At 42.2% G+C, this 17,684-nt stretch overlaps 1 protein-coding gene across 1 annotated transcript in view; it reads left to right on the forward strand.

Annotated features, from left to right (window-relative positions):
* KALRN (kalirin RhoGEF kinase) overlaps positions 1 to 17,684 on the forward strand; it is a 716,112-nt gene that overhangs the window by 434,827 nt on the left and 263,601 nt on the right. The window contains exon 12 of the mRNA XM_026647403.1: positions 17,445 to 17,614. Within this exon, the coding sequence (XP_026503188.1) occupies positions 17,445 to 17,614 (170 nt within the window). The remainder of the gene's footprint in view (positions 1 to 17,444; positions 17,615 to 17,684) is intronic.

The following is a 17,684-nucleotide window of genomic DNA, read 5'->3' on the forward strand; positions in this document are numbered from 1 at the left end:
CAATTGATGCAGAGCCACTACAGGGGCTATTGCAATTCATAGCAGCCACAAGAAGTTGGGAGATGCACAGTAGCTCTGCTACACAGGGGAAGCTTTCACTTCCCCAGCCCCTTGACACTTTACTCATATGAATCGAAATAGTTTGGCTATATGTGGGTGGACTGAATTTCATCCCCTGTCATTACCTCCATCATTCCTCTAGCATGTTTCCATATCTTAGATTAGAAGCACTGGCATTAATCACATGGCCCCAATAGCATGCTTATTGCCAAGATAGTTTAGTGAGGAAATTGCTGAGTTTTCAATGGTCATCTGCCAGATGCAGCAAACACCAAAGAGACAATGAAGTAAATTAAGAGTGCCAGAAGTGAGCTGGTGCGAAGGGCAAGATGTTAAAACAATAGAATCTAGGCACGTGTTTGGATCTGGGTTTGCCTTTTTATAGTATAAATAGGTTGACCTAAGTGAAAGTGACTCATGGTTTGGCTTTGTTTGGACCTTGAATCTTATTTTAAAATGGAGAATTAACCAACATAAATGTTGTTTTTCAGCATGGCTTTAAAATAGATGGTTGAACTCTTTAAAAGTGAAGAAATAATACTCCTTTGCCATCTTTCCCTATGGTAGTGTTTAAACTCTTTGCTCATTTCTGTGTTAGCTGACTTCCTTCACAGGAAAATAGAGATTTCTTGGTCTCTAACTGAAATCCAGTCCACAACCACTTTGAGAATACCCCAGGTCACACAGATCAGTCTGGAACCAAATCCAGAAGCCTCATGCTCTAACCCCTGAGCAAATATCCACCCCAAACTAGACCTGTAAGCCTATATTCATTTTTGACACTTTTTCAGAATAGGTCCACATATGGCATATTGCTGCGTATTAGCTGGGCTCTCAATCCAGCTAAGATATAATCATTAGGGTCCAGTTCTAAAGCCTTCACTCAGTTTTATCAGGCAAAACTCTCTATTGATTTTAACTGATTTAGGGAAGAAGTTCAAACTCAGATTTCAAGGCAGAAAATCTTGTAGTGGCAGCAGTAACATGTTGACATCTGATTTCTATTGCTGCTGTTTCTAGGAAGTATTCCAGTTACAATACCAGCATACCCCTCTGGGAGAGCAGTTGTTTGCATTGCAGTGCCTTGTATTGTTTTGTACTATGCCCATTCACACCTTTAGCCTGTAGGCTCCTCAGGGCAGTGATTATGCTGTTTGTCTGACACATTAAATACGTGTATGCAGTGTAGTTGTAGCTGTGTCGGTCCCAGGATATTAGAGAGATAAGGGGGGCAAGGTAATACCTTTCTCACTTCTGTGGTGAGAAAGACAAGCTTTCGAGCTACACAGAACTCTTCTTCAGGTCTTCACAGCTAAATACAAAGTGGAACAGATTACTTAGCATTAGTAGTTAGCAAATATACTAGGTTTCAGAGTAGCAGCCGTGTTAGTCTGTATCCGCAAAAATAACAGAAGTACTTGTGGCACCTTAGAGACTAACAAATTTATTAGAGCATAAGCTTTCGTGGGCTACAACCCACTTCTACACACTCTGTATGTGTTGTAGCCCACGAAAGCTTATGCTCTAATAAATTTGTTAGTCTCTAAGGTGCCACAAGTACTCCTGTTATTTTTGCAAATATACTCAGGGATCATTTAAGGTGGTGTGGCACATTAACACATCTGAAGTCATAGGGCTAAAAGAGAGGGTTAGTGGGTTACAGATTGTTGTAATAAGCCATAAATCCAGTGTCTCTGTTCAGTCCATGATTTTCAGTATCTAGCAGAGTTATGAATTTAAGCTCTCAGGCTCATCTTTTGAAAGTGTTGTGCAGGTTTCCTTTGAGGATGAGGACTGATAGGTCAGACATGGAGTAATCACTTTGTGAAAAGTATTCACCCACAGGTGACTGGAAGTTTTTGTCTTTTATCATTTTTCTGTGTGAGTTCATTTGAGAATGTAGTGGTTTCACCCACATATTGGGTATTTAGTGCACTGGGTAAGGTATGCCACACATGTGATAGGCATGTGTAGGATCTGTGGCTCTTGAAAGGTGTGTTGTGGAAGGTGTTGATCGTTGCAGAAGTGGAAATATGTCTGCAGGTTTTGCATCTGTTGTTCTGGCAGGGTCTGGTGCTGCTTTGAGTTGGTGCGTCCTGGTCTCTGGGAAGCTTGCTTCTGATGATGAGTTTAGAGAGGTTGGGGTGGGGGTGGGGGTTGTTTGGCAGGGGATGAGGGTTCAGGAAAGATTTCCTTCAGGATGGGGTCCCCATCAAGTATGGGTTCTATTTGTTTGATGGTACCACATATGGGTTCCATTGTGGGGTGGTATACCTCATCCAATGCTCTAAATGCCCCAGTAACAACTATGTGGGTGAAATCAGACAATCAGCATGCTCTTGAATGAACTCCCACAGGAAAATGATTGAAGACAAAAACACCATATCACCTGTGGGTGAACACTTCACAAAGCGATCACTACACGTGTGACCTATCAGCCAGACACACAGATACCACAGAATATGCTCTGAGGAGAAAGTCCGTGATACACACCTTAACACCACCTTCACCAAACAAGGACACTCCACCAGAGAAGTAGATCACATCTTGTAATTGGCCACCTGCATACCTCGAGATAGCCTGCTTCAATACAGAAATATAACAACCTCTGACTGCACACCCCTAGTTGTCACCTACCACCCCACACTGGTAGTGTTTTCTTAGCAATAATGCAGGAAGCTTTGGTTTAGACCTAGTTTTTATCTAAGTTTCTCAAATTCTCATTTTTTGATAATGGATTTATTGAGACAGCTGTTTAAAGAGAGGTCAGTAGTGGGAAGTCAGTCTTGCTGACACAGTCTTTGGGGAAGTATTCTGACTGTCGTCTTGTGATTAACTTGTGTCTTTTGGTAATCTCTCTAACATTATATGGTAAATTCTAGAACCATATGACTGATTGCATTTATCATGCATCTCTGACCACTTCACCTGCACCCTGCCCATTAATCCATCTCTGCCTGGGACTACTTCTAAGATTCCCAACATCTGAGCAGCTTCTAACAACTCCCATTTCAAAAGTAAATCAATCAATCAATTTGCCAGATAAATCCTTCCTTCCCTGTTCTTCCCCCAGTCCCCTACCTATCAAAAAGGGGACCTGGCAGTGTCCAGTCAGATGCACTGACCGGACACCAAACCGGTTACCATGGGGCCAGGAAGGGGGAGGAAGAGGGAGACAGGTTTGGTCACAGAGATCCCCTTGGGACTGTCACCTAATGTGCTGAAATTACCTCTGAGCCCGTTTTCCCTGCCAGCTTGGGACTCCAGAACCCTGCCTTGTTGAGCCAGACATGCTAGCCTGCTGCAACACAGGTCCAGGGTCTGGGCCATGCCCCCAAAGCTGCAGGCTTTAAGTGAAAACAGCTCAACAGGTTACCTGTCTCCAGCACCTAGACACACAGCTCCCAATGGGATCCAAACCCCAAATAAATCTGTTTTCCTCTGTATAAAGCCTTATACGAGGTAAACTGGTAAATTGTTCACCCTCTATATCACTGATAGAGAGATATGCACAGCTGTTTGCTCCCGCAGATATTAATCACTTACTCTGGGTTTATTAATAAACAAATGTGATTTTATTAAGTATAAAAAGTAGGATTTAAATGGTTTCAAGTAATAACAGCTAGAACAAGGTAAGTCACCAAGCAAAATAAAGCAAAAACAGGCAAATCTAAGCCTAATACATTAAGGAACTGATTACAGGTAATATCTCACCCTCAGAGATGTTCCAATAAGCTTCTTTCACAGACTAGACTCCTTCCTAGTCTGGGCGCAATCCTTTCCCCTGATACAGTCCTTGTTCATTCCATCTCAGGGGACAGGGCCTCAGGGGTCCGGTTACCAGCAATTAGAAAGGTGGCAACCCTACTGCCTGAATTGCACTGGCTGAAGGCACAGGACAATATTTAGCCCTGAATCAGTGAGTATTTTAAGGCCAGATATCTTATGACCTAACACGGCTAAAAGTAGCTTCTTTATGTCATTGGAAAGAGGAGACTCCAAGCACTGCTTCTTGCACATGTTCCCCTCTGAGGCCTGGACTCATTGTACTAAGGATGCTTTCTTTACTGGTGAAGGGGTATGAAAAATAGCACCAATAAAACTTTTTAAAAACTCTCAAAATCATTGCTAAGACTACAGGGCATATACTGAAAATAAATGTTTCAGTGCCATGAATTTAGATGAACTACATAAGTCACTCCCACTTGATCATTCATGAGTACTGTACCTATCGTATCGTATCTTATCTTATTCCCAGGCACATAAAAACTTTATACTGTGTGCCTCGCTATTGTAATACATTAAAGATCATCTAAAGATCATCATACATATCTTTCAAAGCCTGCTAGGCCAAAGAGTACTAGACATTCTTTATCCCAAGACCTGAAAGTGCTCCCTTGGGAATCAAATCCAATTACCCATATGCCTGGGCAGAATTAGAAATTATTGTCAGTGAGCTTTCAGGATAGAAGAATTCTGCAGACTTGTACATGAGTCATTTCCCCAAGCTTTGAGGGTGTCTTAGTGTAGGTTTTTGCATCAAGTCTGTCTGTAGGTTTCACCGTCATTTGCTATGAATTCCAACTTTCATGATCATATTGCAAGGCTGTGATATTTGGTATTTTTCATAAAGCTCCAGCTCCTGGACTCAAGTGATTTCATTAGAATCTCAGCTTTCATTTAAAAATAGGTAAGTTTCTAGACCTCATGCTTTTGGAGAAAAGGTTGCAAATGCAACCCAAGGGCACCCTAAAGACTCAAAAAACAGAAGGCAAATAAAAAGAAAACGTTTAATATTTGTAAATCACATGATTTTAAAGATAATTTCATGATTTTAGGGCCAGACTCAAGCTTTTGGAATCCTTGGGGTTGGCAATATCCTGTATCAGAAATGTAAAGATAAAGGGGCACTGTCAACAGCTCTAGATAGTTAGTAACTTTTTTAATGGTCTTGTATAATTAAATACCAATTTAGCAACTTATAAATGCTAGTTCTTTCTCTACTGATTTTGTTTTCTGTTTAGTGCACATGATGTTTTCTCCCCCTTGTTTAGAGCTGCAGAACTCATGTGGCTATGTGCCAGCAGCATTGATGTCTTCAGCCTGAATAGAGTCAAAACTGGAAATAGTTTTTGTTCATTAATTGCTGAAGTTGAACAGTAGGGGGTGGACACAGGCACACACTTGACTACATTCTTGGCTTCATGGGCAGGGCTTAAACGGCATATCTAAAGTGCATCTGGGGGCATGCCACCCAGCCTGGGTCCATAGACTTATGGTAGTGGGGCTTGTGCTGGCACTCTAAAAATAACTCTGTAGATGTTGCAGCTTGGGTTGGAGCCTGGGCTCTGAAGCCTGGGGGACAGGGGATGGTCTTAAAGGCCCAAGCTCCAGCCTAAACTGCAACGTTGAAGCACTGACTCCACATCTGTTTTGAGAAAACTAGCACAAGTCCTACCAGAACACGTGTGTGGACCCGGGTTGGGAGAGTCACTCCCAGATGCAGTGTAGACATGCCCTAAGGCTAGCTGTTAGCATTAATTTGGGTGTCTAAAAAGGTGCATATGTAGGTGAGCATACACTCCACAGTGTATTGAAGGGTTAAGGAAAACATAAGGTTGGGCACTGCGTTGGTGGTGTTTATGTTGGCTGGCAGTGGAGTGACAGATATAAAACCCCAAAGGAATCCCGACCTGATGTGGGCATATTTAAGCTACATGGGTGCTGCTTTAAATGTGACAGTTCTGTAATGTAGAAGGCTGCATATGGAGCTTCCCAGTTCTCAGGGGATTAAACACATGCTGCCTGCATTCAATTCAGCATCAGACTCCAAACTGGCAGCCAGCTGGCCAGGCTGTGGCTTCAAGCCTGTCTTTCGCTTGTTTAAACCTTTTTGTTTGTTTATTGTGCAGTGGGTCTCACTGTCTGGGTTTTTATATATTTCTTAGAAGGGCCAGCCATGGCCTTCTGTCACCACATCCTCCCCTTGTCCCCTTCTGCTCCTATCCCCTCCATTCCCTGCCTCTTGCCCCGGTTCCCATACCCAGCTCCTGACCCTTCCCAAGTTCTGCCTGTGTCCCCACCTTTCTGCTATACATGCTGGCTCCTGCCTGTGCCCTCCCCATCTGATTCCTGCTCCTTCCTTCCCTCCTGCTCATATCTTCCTCCCTTTTCTCTGTTCCAGCCACATCCCCAGTGCTTGCCCCCTGCCTCCACAGCTCCTACCCTCTCCACCCTTCCTTCTGCGTCTGCCCCTTATTCCTATTCCTCTCCATCTTCTGCCCACCTTTGCTCCTCCCACAGTCCCTCCTCCCACTGGGCTCCTATCCCCCCCAAGCTTCTTCCCCAGTCCCCCTCCCCAGCCTGCATCTCTTTTCCCTGCCCCAAGTTTCTCACCCCCTGTGAATTCCAGTCAGGATGCTTCCTCCTTTTACACACTGCCTTGGTGCCAGCAGGGAAGCACCGAAAGCACAGGAGAGGTTGTCCTGCTGCTCATAGGTCCTGTGTGCAGCACCACCATGGTCCCTGGCACATGGGAGGTATGAATGATGTAGGGACAGTCTTGCTCAGCCCTGGCATCCCCAGGATGGAGCATGTTCAGTTGGTTAGTATGAATGGTACATGCACAGTCTGATCATCACAAGGAACTGTGGGGGGATGGAGCATGCTCAGTACAAATGGAATCTTGAGAAAATGTAGCTTGCAAACTCTAACAAGTCTCTACTGAGCATGTGCAAACTGCAATTTAGCAGACGCTTATATCCTGACAAAATCTGGATAAATTTTCATAGGGATGGCTAAAGGCACCTCTCTGGCTCAGGGGAACAGCCTTCCAAATATCAAGTCCCTGCTCCAAAGCATAGAGGTGCTAGAGATTCTCAAGGAAACAGTTGTAAAAATATTTTTAATACATACCAAACAACTTTTTCCCCCTAGGGTTACCACCTTTGAAATGCAAAAAACCCAGCACCCTCCCCAAAAGTCAAGCCCTTTGCAATCCCAACCACATGGCAACTCCACAACCACTCCTCCCTGTTCTCCCCTTCAACAGACACTTATAGTATCTAGAGAGGAAAACACATATACATAAGACTGATAACAGCATTGATAGCAAAAAGGGCGTTTGTTTTATCAGCACATTTTGCCAGCCAGTCTTTGTAGTCTGTTTCCTTTAGCCAGTTGTCAGTTTGCAGTTTCTGATGCTAGCTTTTTTTCCGGGAGTATAGTAGGATCCACTTGCACCATCTCCCTGATCTTCCATTATTTAATATGCCTTGCACATCTCCTCACTCTCACATGACTCAAACCCTCTCTCACAGACACGCATGGTGCACTTGTATGTTGGTGGGCAGACAGCGGAAGTGGGAATACTGCAGCATCTTTAGCTGGACATAGAAACTTTTAACATTAGATTTCCCAGTGTACTGTGATAATAATGCAAATCTTTAGACCTACGTAAAAAAAAAATCTGGCAAATTAAATTATTTTTCTGACAACTGGCAAATCCATAGAAAACCTGACCAGGCCAGTCAAATACCAGCTAGATGGTAACTCTCTTTCCCCCTAACCTCGTTCTCAGAAATGCATATCAGTGTTAGCTGAAACTTCCTCACAAATTTCAGCTTAAGCAGACACCCACTATGGAGAATGTCAGCCTGAACAGTTTAAGTTTGACAAAGTTATAAGCAACTGAAAACAGGGTCTTCTACTGGAAAGTGTCAGGCAATCATAACCAGAGGCATTGCTATCTGTACCATTTAAAACACACACACACACACACACACACACACACACACACAGTGCTATGGTTATGAAATTAAATTCACCGTGCTTCAGGCAAGTGCCATAATTAGGGGATCTAGTTCTTTTAGGTCTTTAATTTTAACAGAGATTGGCTTTTATATTGTGGTAGAGACTTTGGGAATCTTTAAAATTAATGTTGGCTTGTTTATGGTCTCCAGCTGTTGATACTAACAAACAGAACAGATGATGACAATGAATCAAAGTTAATCACAGAGCAAACATGACTGTTTCTGGGACACTGTTTAATTCTGTTGTTCATCTTAAATTGACCCACTTCACAGTTTATTTTTCGATACTTTGCATTATATTGCTTAAATTTAACTGTTACTATTGTCATTTTGAAGAATATGCCCATCAAATGATAGAGTGCTATGATGTTCAGGATAATCAACGAAATGACTCAACTGACAACTTTTAAGATCTCTGGGAAGGTCCAGCCTTTTGAATACACAAAGCTGCTCACCCATATACCCAAGAAGTCTCATCTAATTTTTGGTCCACTGGCCTGTTCGGCATTTTAGCCCCTCCCACCTCAATTCACTATACAGATACATTTTAAAAATAATTGAAAAACAAACAAAGCACTCGAAGAATGACCAAAATTAGCTTTTTATACATAAACATTTCACTGTTTCAGTATCTTATATCTTGGGACCTTTCGGGGGTAGAATCAAGTGCTGCGTGTCTTGTTGAAAAGTTGTGAATCTTCCTTTTCAAATGGTATAAAACTCCCAGCTCAGATTTTCAAGGCTGCCTAGATGATTTGACTTTCAAATATCAGCCCTCTCTGCAAGGTTGTGAAATATCAAACCTTACACATAAACCCCTGGTCCAGTACTGAATATTATGGGTGTTGGATCAGTGAAATTTATTTGGGGGGATTTTGTGAGAGGAAGACTCTCCATTTGAGGGGGAAAAGGAAAGACCTTTCTGACAGGTTGAGTTTTAAAAAATGGCAGTTGTGTAAAGGTGCTCACATGTTTGGAATGTTAGAAGTAGTCCTGTAAAACGGATTAGTGGGCAGAGAGCAGGTGAAGCTGTCAAAGATGCAGAGTAAATACATTTATCAGACGGATATCACCACCATAGATGCATACACACATATTAAATGAACAAAACAAAAACACACACACATACATAACCATTGTTAGAACAGCAGAAATATCTTCAAATACCTTTCTACAGAGCCTAGGACAACGAGATAGCATTACTGATTGGGTAGATGCGGCCTGTGTGGGTACACTACTAACACAATACAAATAATAAATAAGTATATGGATATAGTTTCATGTAAGCTAAATGTATAAGAGATCAGCCTGTGACATCATCAACTGATTATCATGAACACAGGGGGACAAATCCTGCCCTTAGATATGCATTTGCTACTCCCACTGACTTCAGAATCTGGCCCATGATTTTGACAGAAGTGTAAATGCTCACCAGTCCTTTGTGCTGGTAAATCCCTTACAGGCTTAAACCTGTCACATACCTTAGCAGTGTTAACAACACTCTGAAGCTGTGGAAGCAGGAGAACAGGGTCCTCAAGGACTGTGCTGAGGTCCAATTCATTTATTGTCTAGAAAATAAGATTATTTTACAAAGGATTAAGGAGCTGGGAAGGGAGAGCTGGGGTATCCTGGCAGCACACGCTACACCCAATCAGAAGAGTCTGAGTCTGAAATACAGCCAGACCCCTATTGAATAAAAATTCTGCCATCTGTGATCTCTTAAAAAAAATCAGCTAGAGCCAAATGATTGTAAACACAAACATATAGGCCAAATTTCAATAAATCTAGCATAGAAAGTCATGTAAAAGAAAAGTAACTTGTCTGTTCATCTGTCATGAACTTGCCAAGGGATTCCTATGGAACATGACACATTCTCAATGTACACTGCATAGTCCTCATTTTCCTTTCAGTCATCTGTTTTGTTTTTGTTTTGTTTTTTCTCTGCTTTGACCATGTTCACTATTAACTTTAGAGACTCACTGCATCTACACTCCGATTTGGCATGCGTGCTATGAATTAACCCTTCATATACCAGGCCCGTCGTAAGTAAGAGGTTCACGCTGCAGGCAAAAAGTGTTTTTTAACATAGTCATTGATGAGTCAGCAAATTCTACAGAAACTCCTCTTTTTAATGAATATAAATAGTGCATTCCGTTGGTACCCTCAAGGTAAGGAGGACAGAACTTTTCCCAGTTCCCCTGAACAAAGAATGTAGGACATACTTACTAGGAACAAAGAACGTAGGCAATACTAACAGAATGGGGACTATATCCTGGGAAGAAGTGACTCTGAAGATGATCTGGGAGTTGTGGTGGATAATCACCTCAACATGAACTCCCAGTATGATGCGGTGGCCAAAAGAGCTGATGTGATTCTGGGATATATAAATAGGTGAATCTCAACTAGGAGTAGAGAGGTTGTTTTACCTATGTATTTGGCACTGGGGTGACTGTTGCTTGAAATCTGTGTACAGTTCTGGTGCACACAATTCAAGTAGGATGTTGATAAATTGGAGAGGATTCAGAGAAGAGCTGCAAGAACAATTAAAGGACAGAAAAGTATGCCGTATTGTGATAGACTCAAAGAGCTCAATCTATTTAACTTTACAAAGAAAAGGTTATGGGGTGACTTGATTACAGTCTATAAGTATCTACATGGGGAATAAATATTTAATAATGGGTTCCTCAATCTATTAGAGAAAGGTATAACATGATCCAATGGCTGGAAGTTGATGCTAGACAAATTTAGACTGGAAATACAGTGTACATTTTGACAGTGAGGGTAATTAAGCACTGAAACAATTTATCAAGGGTCATGGCGGATTCTCCATCATTGACCATTTTTGAATCAAGATTGGATGTTTTTCTGAAAGCTCTGCTCCAGGAATTATTTTTGGGGAAGTTCTCTGTCCTGTGTTATACAGGAGATCAGACTAGATGATCACAATGGTCCCTTCTGGCCTTGGAATCTATGAATCTGTGACTGAGCTTGCAGCTCTATCAGTAGTATGCACAGCCAGTAGTATGCGTTGTCAACATCTGTGACAGTTTCTGTATTCAATAGTCTTCATTAAAGCCATGCTGCAATCTCCTGTAATTCATCCCTGTCACTCAAAAACATGTTCTAGTCCCCCATAAATGCATGTGCCTGATAAATAGAGTCTATAAAACTAGTTTAAAGTGGTTAATATTAACATGATAGTTTGAGAAGATGATGGCTTCAGAAAGAGTCTTTGGTTACAGAAAGGCAAAAGCACTTTGTTTAATCCTTCAAAAGTTTTCACAGAGTGATTCAGAGTTGTCACAAGTGAAATTCCTAGGTGGGGCGGGGGGAGGCACACAAAGGTATTGAAACTGCAGATCAGGATAAATGTGTATATATGTTTAGCAAACGATAATCCAAACCACAGGGAAATGTGTAGAGGAACAGGGATATCTAGATCTCCGGTTGGAGAAGTTATGGAATGTGATGAGCCAGAGAACAGTTTTGAATGGGAATTTCATGGTTCCCCTTCCCATCAGTATAAATCACTAAATGTTCAGTGCATGGTCTTGCAGCTGTTAGGAGCTCCTTCTGTGCCAGATTCTACTTTGTTACACTGGTATAAATCTGGAGTAACTCCACTGACTTCAGTTGAATTTCTCCTGATTTACACCAGTATAACTGAGTGTTGAATTTTTTCTTCTCTTTGCAGTCTCTCAGTTAATTGTCTTCAGATTCATAATTACAGACAACTTAAATTAAAAATAAAAACTGCTAAAAGGAGACCATGTTTTTGCAATTCATGCTGATAGCAGGAGAACTAAAGAGCATGAACATTAGACTCCTCGGTAAAGCCACCTTCATCTCATGCGGTGGTTAGGCCCTGAATTGCATATATATGTCCTTGGGGATCTACATGCTTGATGCAAGTGTAGCTGCCATTAGCACGTTTGCCTCAAGAGGAGATTATACTGTGCTGTATCAGTGTGGTCCATGCAGAACTTGGAAAAAACATCAGATGTTTAGGCTTTGCAAATCCTTTTGCCATGGGCGAGGATACTAATTAAAAAAGCTTCACATACAGAAGCACCAGATGCAGCCTAACCAAGAATGAATATCAAGAAATTGGCAAGGGAATGAAAAAGCAAGAAAGAGGTTAAGAAGGGATCAGATCCTTTCTTCACAAACTGTTCCCTTCTTTCCTTGTGTTCTTTCTCACCAGCACTTTGTTGATGACATCTGGTCATATTATATCTCGCTGCAGGATGTCTTATCAGCATATCACCATGGAAGTTGCACATTGTGGTTTCATCAGCAGCATTGGGTTGCATCACTCTTGTCACGTGATGTTCCACTGGTGTCACTTTAGTATGGACATTTAATCATGTGACATTTTATTTGTGATATCCAGTCATTAGGGTTGCCAACTTTCTAATCGCACAAAACTGAAGACCCCTGCCCCATCCCTTCTCCAAGGCCCCACCTCTGATTGCTCCATCCCCCCTCCCTCCGTCACTCGCTCTCCCCCACCCTCACTCACTTTCACCAGGCTAGGGCAGGTGGTTGGGGTGCTGGAGGGTTGAGGACTCCAGCTGGGGGTGTGGGCTCTGGGATGGGACTGGGGATGGGGGGTTTGGAGTGTGGGACAGGGCTCCGGGCTGGGGCAGGGGGTTGGGGTGCGGGGAGGGTGTGGACTCTGGGCTGGGGGTGTGGGCTCTGGGTGGGGCCAGAAATGAGGGGTTTGGGGTGCAGGAGAGGGCTCCAGGCTGGGGCCGAGGGGTTTGGAGTGTGGGAGGGGGTGTGGGCTCTGGGATGGGGCCAAGGATGAGGGGTTTGGCATAAAGGAGAGTTCTCTGGGCTGGGGCAAGGGGTTAGGGTGTGGGGGGTGAGGGCTCTGGCTGGGGGGGATTTGGAGGGGGCAGGGATGAGGGGCTTGGGGTGCAGGAGAGGGCTCAGGGCTGGGGCGGGGTGTTGGGGAGGTGCGGGGTGCAGGTTCCGGGAGGGAGTTTGGGTGCGGGTGGGGACTCTGGGCTGGGGCAGGGGGCTGGGATGCAGGGTCCGGCAGCGCTAACTGCGGCTCCCAGGAAGCAGCCGCCAGGTCCCTGCAGTCCCTAGGTGCATGGGGGCCAGGGAGGCTCCACACACTGCCTTTGTGTCTGCAGGCGCCACCCCCGCAGCTTCCATTGGTCTCGGTTCCCGGCCACTGGGAGCTGCAGAGCCAGCACTGAGGCAGGAGCAGCACGCAGAGCCTCCCTGGCTTCCCATGCGCCTAGGGGCTGCAGGGACCTGGCGTCCGCTTCTGGAAGCCACGGCAGGCAGGGAGCCTGCCTTGGCCCCAGGCCTCCGCTGCACTGCCGACTGGACTTTTAACAGCCCAGTCGGCAGTGCCAACCAGAGCCGCCAGGGTCCCTTATCGACTGGGTGTTCTGGTCGAAAACTGGATGCCTGGCAACCCTACTGGTCATGTCACATCTTATCAATCAATATATTGTTTAGTATGTTTCCACTGATATTTCTGTCTTCCATCATTACATGTAAGACATAGGACCTTTCTGACATATGAAAATGGTGTTGAAATACCCCAAGAAAACATAACAATAACTTACATTTAGATAGCATTTGATGTATTCAAAGTGCTTTATAAACATGAGCTAATTAATTCTCACAAATACCCTGTGACATGTTATCTCCACTTTCTCAGTGTGTAAATGAGAGCACCTGGGTGGTTACTTTATTTCTCTTTTAATACTGTTTTAGCTCTAGTTGTCCTGATGACTGTTAACCTACTGACCTACCATGAACATACTTTCAGAGCACACTGTGTAAGCAAATATATCATACCTTATATTGTAAATAGTAGTTTGTGTACTCCCTGAGATTGTACAAGTTGTCTGTTTTCTTTATTATTCCCATTTTTAATTATTAGTCCAACTGTAAAAATCTCAATAGTTATTTACCCACTCCTTATTTTGCTTTCTACTAGTATCATTGCTAAATACTTTTAATTCATATTTTGGGGGATTGAAACTGAATAGCATTTAAAAATAGCAGCATTCAAAGCTGGTGTAGCACAGGGTGCTTAATAGTTATTCCACACTCGCAGACAAGGTTTTCTTAATCATCTTTTCAGATTTCAGATTTTTGATTAATGTAGTCCCTTGCTCTAAGTCAAAGGCAATAATTTCTAGGTAACAGACACAGGTGTCCTTCAAACCTCCAGTAAGTGCTCTCATTAAGTACTTGAGTAAACTGACGGGTATTGCATCAGATGACAAAGCTGAAAGTAAAGAGCTGTCTTGTTCTTCCATCAAGTGAAGCTGCCTGTGTATTATAGGGGAGAGGAACAGAGAGAAAGTTGCTACAATACATAAGAAAAGTGGCAGATGGTCCAAAATAGTGCCTTGGTTTTTTTTTTCCATAGAGCAACAATCTAGTGATGAGGAAATTAAATCTTTTTTTCTCATTTGAAACTATGGTTGCCTTCGGTTTTTGTTGTTGTTGTTGTTTTTTTCTTTTAAATTATCTATATACAGCTTGTTCATGGACCAGAAGGGCTAAATATTCATCACAATCTTTCTTGTAGTTGCAGTTTGCCTGAATGTATTTTGCACCTGTAAAATTTGTGGGTGGATATTTTTTTGCAGGTGCATATCAGGTTGCTAACCGTTAAAGATTAATGATTAATATTTGCATCCATGATTTATTGCAGCAGACCATAATTCAGTAAATGTGAATAAGCAAGTGAACAAAAATACGTCTATATTATTGCTTCATGTAGGTTTTCCAGTTTTTTCTATCATCTTTGTTTTTATGAGCTGCGAAGCGAGATGGAGTAGAGACTGCTTTCTTTTTTTGAGCTGTGCACATTGTTGGCACTTGTAATAAAAATGGTAATTACATATGGAAAATATGTGCCTGCAAATTTTACTAATGCTAAAAATGCAGGAGGAAAACTCGCTTCCTGCAAATGTATGCCAGAAACTTTATTACAAAACATAAAGGGTTTCAGTGAAAAACTGAATCTGTACTCAGCCTAAAATGAACTGGCTGCCCAGGAGTAAGCTGCAGCATACATTACACTGACTAGGGAAGCCTATGGGCCACATACCATATGTCTGATGACTTATTCTTTTCTGTCTGGTTATCCACTGAAAAACGATCTGAATCAAAAGCTAATGATTTATAGATATAAAAAGTTGCCTTGGTTTTTAAAATCAGTTGTTGGAATGGACTGATTTTTAAGAGAAGCTGAGCACTTTCCACTCCCACTGATGTCTGTGGATATTGAGAATGCTCAGCACCTCTGAAAATCATTTCGTGACCCACTGGTATGAACAATGGATCGTGCCGGTTTTTTAATGCAGTTTGATGGCAGTTTGTTTAATTTGTGCAGCTCATTTGTTTTCAAATTTCCTTAATAAAGGTTTCCGTGGTACAAATGGTGTTTACCAAGTGAAATTTTCTGTTGATTCCCGCATTCAATTTCCACTTTTAGTGGAAACAGATGAAATGTGAGCCTCACAATTACTATGAGCTGAGAATAACAACTCTTAAATCATAGACGAGAAATACCAGTGCGCAGTAATACTTCTATGTTGCAATGTGCAAAGTATGACTTGAGGTGCAGAATAACAACCTTTGACATGATTTAGTGACCATTCCCTGTCCCACCATGGGCCCTTTGCTTGTTAGAACAGAAAGGGTGGAAAAGCGTTATTGAATCCAGAGAAGGGGCTACAGTGAAATGCATTATAAACTCTTTCTGATAGGGTTCGTATGCCAAATGGGTTTTTAAAATCAATTCAGTAGTTGCGTCAGAATTAAAAATCAATCCCCCAAAACACAAAATGTTGTACTGAATTGTATCAAGCCAAAATAAAGCGTGTGGCTTCTTGGTCTCACTTAACAACCAGCTTGACCTCCATATGATGCTGTAGTGGATTTCAGTTTATTACATTTGCTGCGCTCATAAATGAAGGACCTTGTAGTGAATTATACTAATTGGAATTACTAGTAGTACAACACCTGGGAGGCATGAAATAAAGATAAACTTGAGTGAGATTCCTTTTGCAAGTTGTTTCTGAAATATCTTCTTAATCTTATTAATACGGACTGATCCTTTGTATTAGGATTTCCCAGGGATTGGTGGAGTCTAAAGATTTAAAACCGTCTGAGTCAAGGATAACCTAAATTCTGATAGCTTTTGTTATGCAAATCCTCACAATCAAAGGTCATCCTCTGGAAAGATCTGAAGTTAATGAGTTCAGATATTCAGGTGCTATCTCAAGCAAATGTAGACATTTTTGAAAAGGATTTCCTAAGTGACTTGCCCCTGGTCACACAAATAGTCAGTAACAGAGTTAGGAACAGAACACAGGAAGACTGATTCCCCCAACAAATCAGCAGGCTTATGGTCAATTGGGCCTCATTCTGAAGAGAAACATAGTTTTACCCACTTCCCTGACTCTCCCACGTAGTGGTCTGTCTTTCCCTTGATGTGTACCTCTAACTTGCTTTGAGGAGAATGACAAAGAGAGACAAAACACAGTTCCACTGTTGCCCAATGTACTAGCCCTGTCCTTTTTAGAATTGCCACAATTGGAATGGCGACACTTCCCAATACAGTGACTTGTCCTGTCACCTTGCACAAGATGCAGCAGAGAGCAACAGAGAATGGGTTAATGGGACACATCAAGTGGAAAATACTCTCTTATAGAGCCATGAGGATTTTCTGGCACATCGCCAGCTCAGTTGGTACAATTTTACACTGCTCTTCAAGGCAAGCTTAATGGAGAAACCTCAGTGCTTTGTAGGGGGCTTTGTAACTATCTAGGAGCTTGGGCTTGTCTGCTGTTCAGATTTCAGTGAGTGAACAGTTGGCTGGAAATTCTAATCTAAACACTTAGTAAAATGATATTTTTAACTAATAGTCAGGACCATTTTAAATGAATGGATCGGCATAGAATTGATTGCGGTCACTGCTGTTTAGTAAAAACAAAGACACCTTCTTATTATGTCTGGATTTCATCTAGATCCTAAAGTCACAATCTCAGATGCAGAGGGCACATGGCAAAAATATTGTATGGAAAGCATGGTTGACTGGGCACAATCAATATCACACACTTGATATATTTTCTTAGGGCCTGATCCTGCAAGATGCTGAACGCCTTCAACTCTAAGTGAAGTGAGTGGGAGTTGAGGACACTCAGCTCCTGATAGGACTGGGTCATTGCAAATTTAAGGGGTTATAATTTATTTGTTGTATGTAGAGTTCGTTGCAGCAGTATGTTAGTTTAAGGTTATAGTGATATATAATAGACTGAGATGCCAATTAAATTGAGAAATACAGCGCTTAATATTCTGATATGTGTATTTTACTTTGATGTTTAAAATTAAATTCCATCTGCCAGAATCGAGAACTCAGTACAGGTTTTTGATTTTGAAACCATAAGTTTAGGTATCATTTAGCATCTGAAACCATTTGTGTGTAGAGTCTTGATTAATGCTTTCTAAAATGGGATTAAAGGATAAAAGGGTTAAATCTCAACCTCTGTCTCTTTCTGATTTGTATTTCTTTCCCCTCCTTCACAGCTGTGGACATGGATGGAAGATCTGCAGAAGGAGCTCTTAGAGGATGTCTGTGCTGACTCGGTGGATGCGGTTCAGGAGCTTATCAAGCAGTTCCAGCAGCAGCAAACAGCTACCCTGGATGCTACCCTCAATGTCATTAAAGAAGGCGAAGATCTAATCCAACAGCTCAGGTATGTTTCCTACCTCAGGAGAGATGTCAAGAAATCTGGTGAAGCATTGTGCGTTAGGTGCAACTTAATG

This window comes from Terrapene carolina, unplaced genomic scaffold (genome assembly GCF_002925995.2).
Source record: "Terrapene carolina triunguis isolate 2854851 unplaced genomic scaffold, T_m_triunguis-2.0 Scaffold62, whole genome shotgun sequence".
NCBI lineage: Eukaryota > Metazoa > Chordata > Testudines > Emydidae > Terrapene > Terrapene triunguis.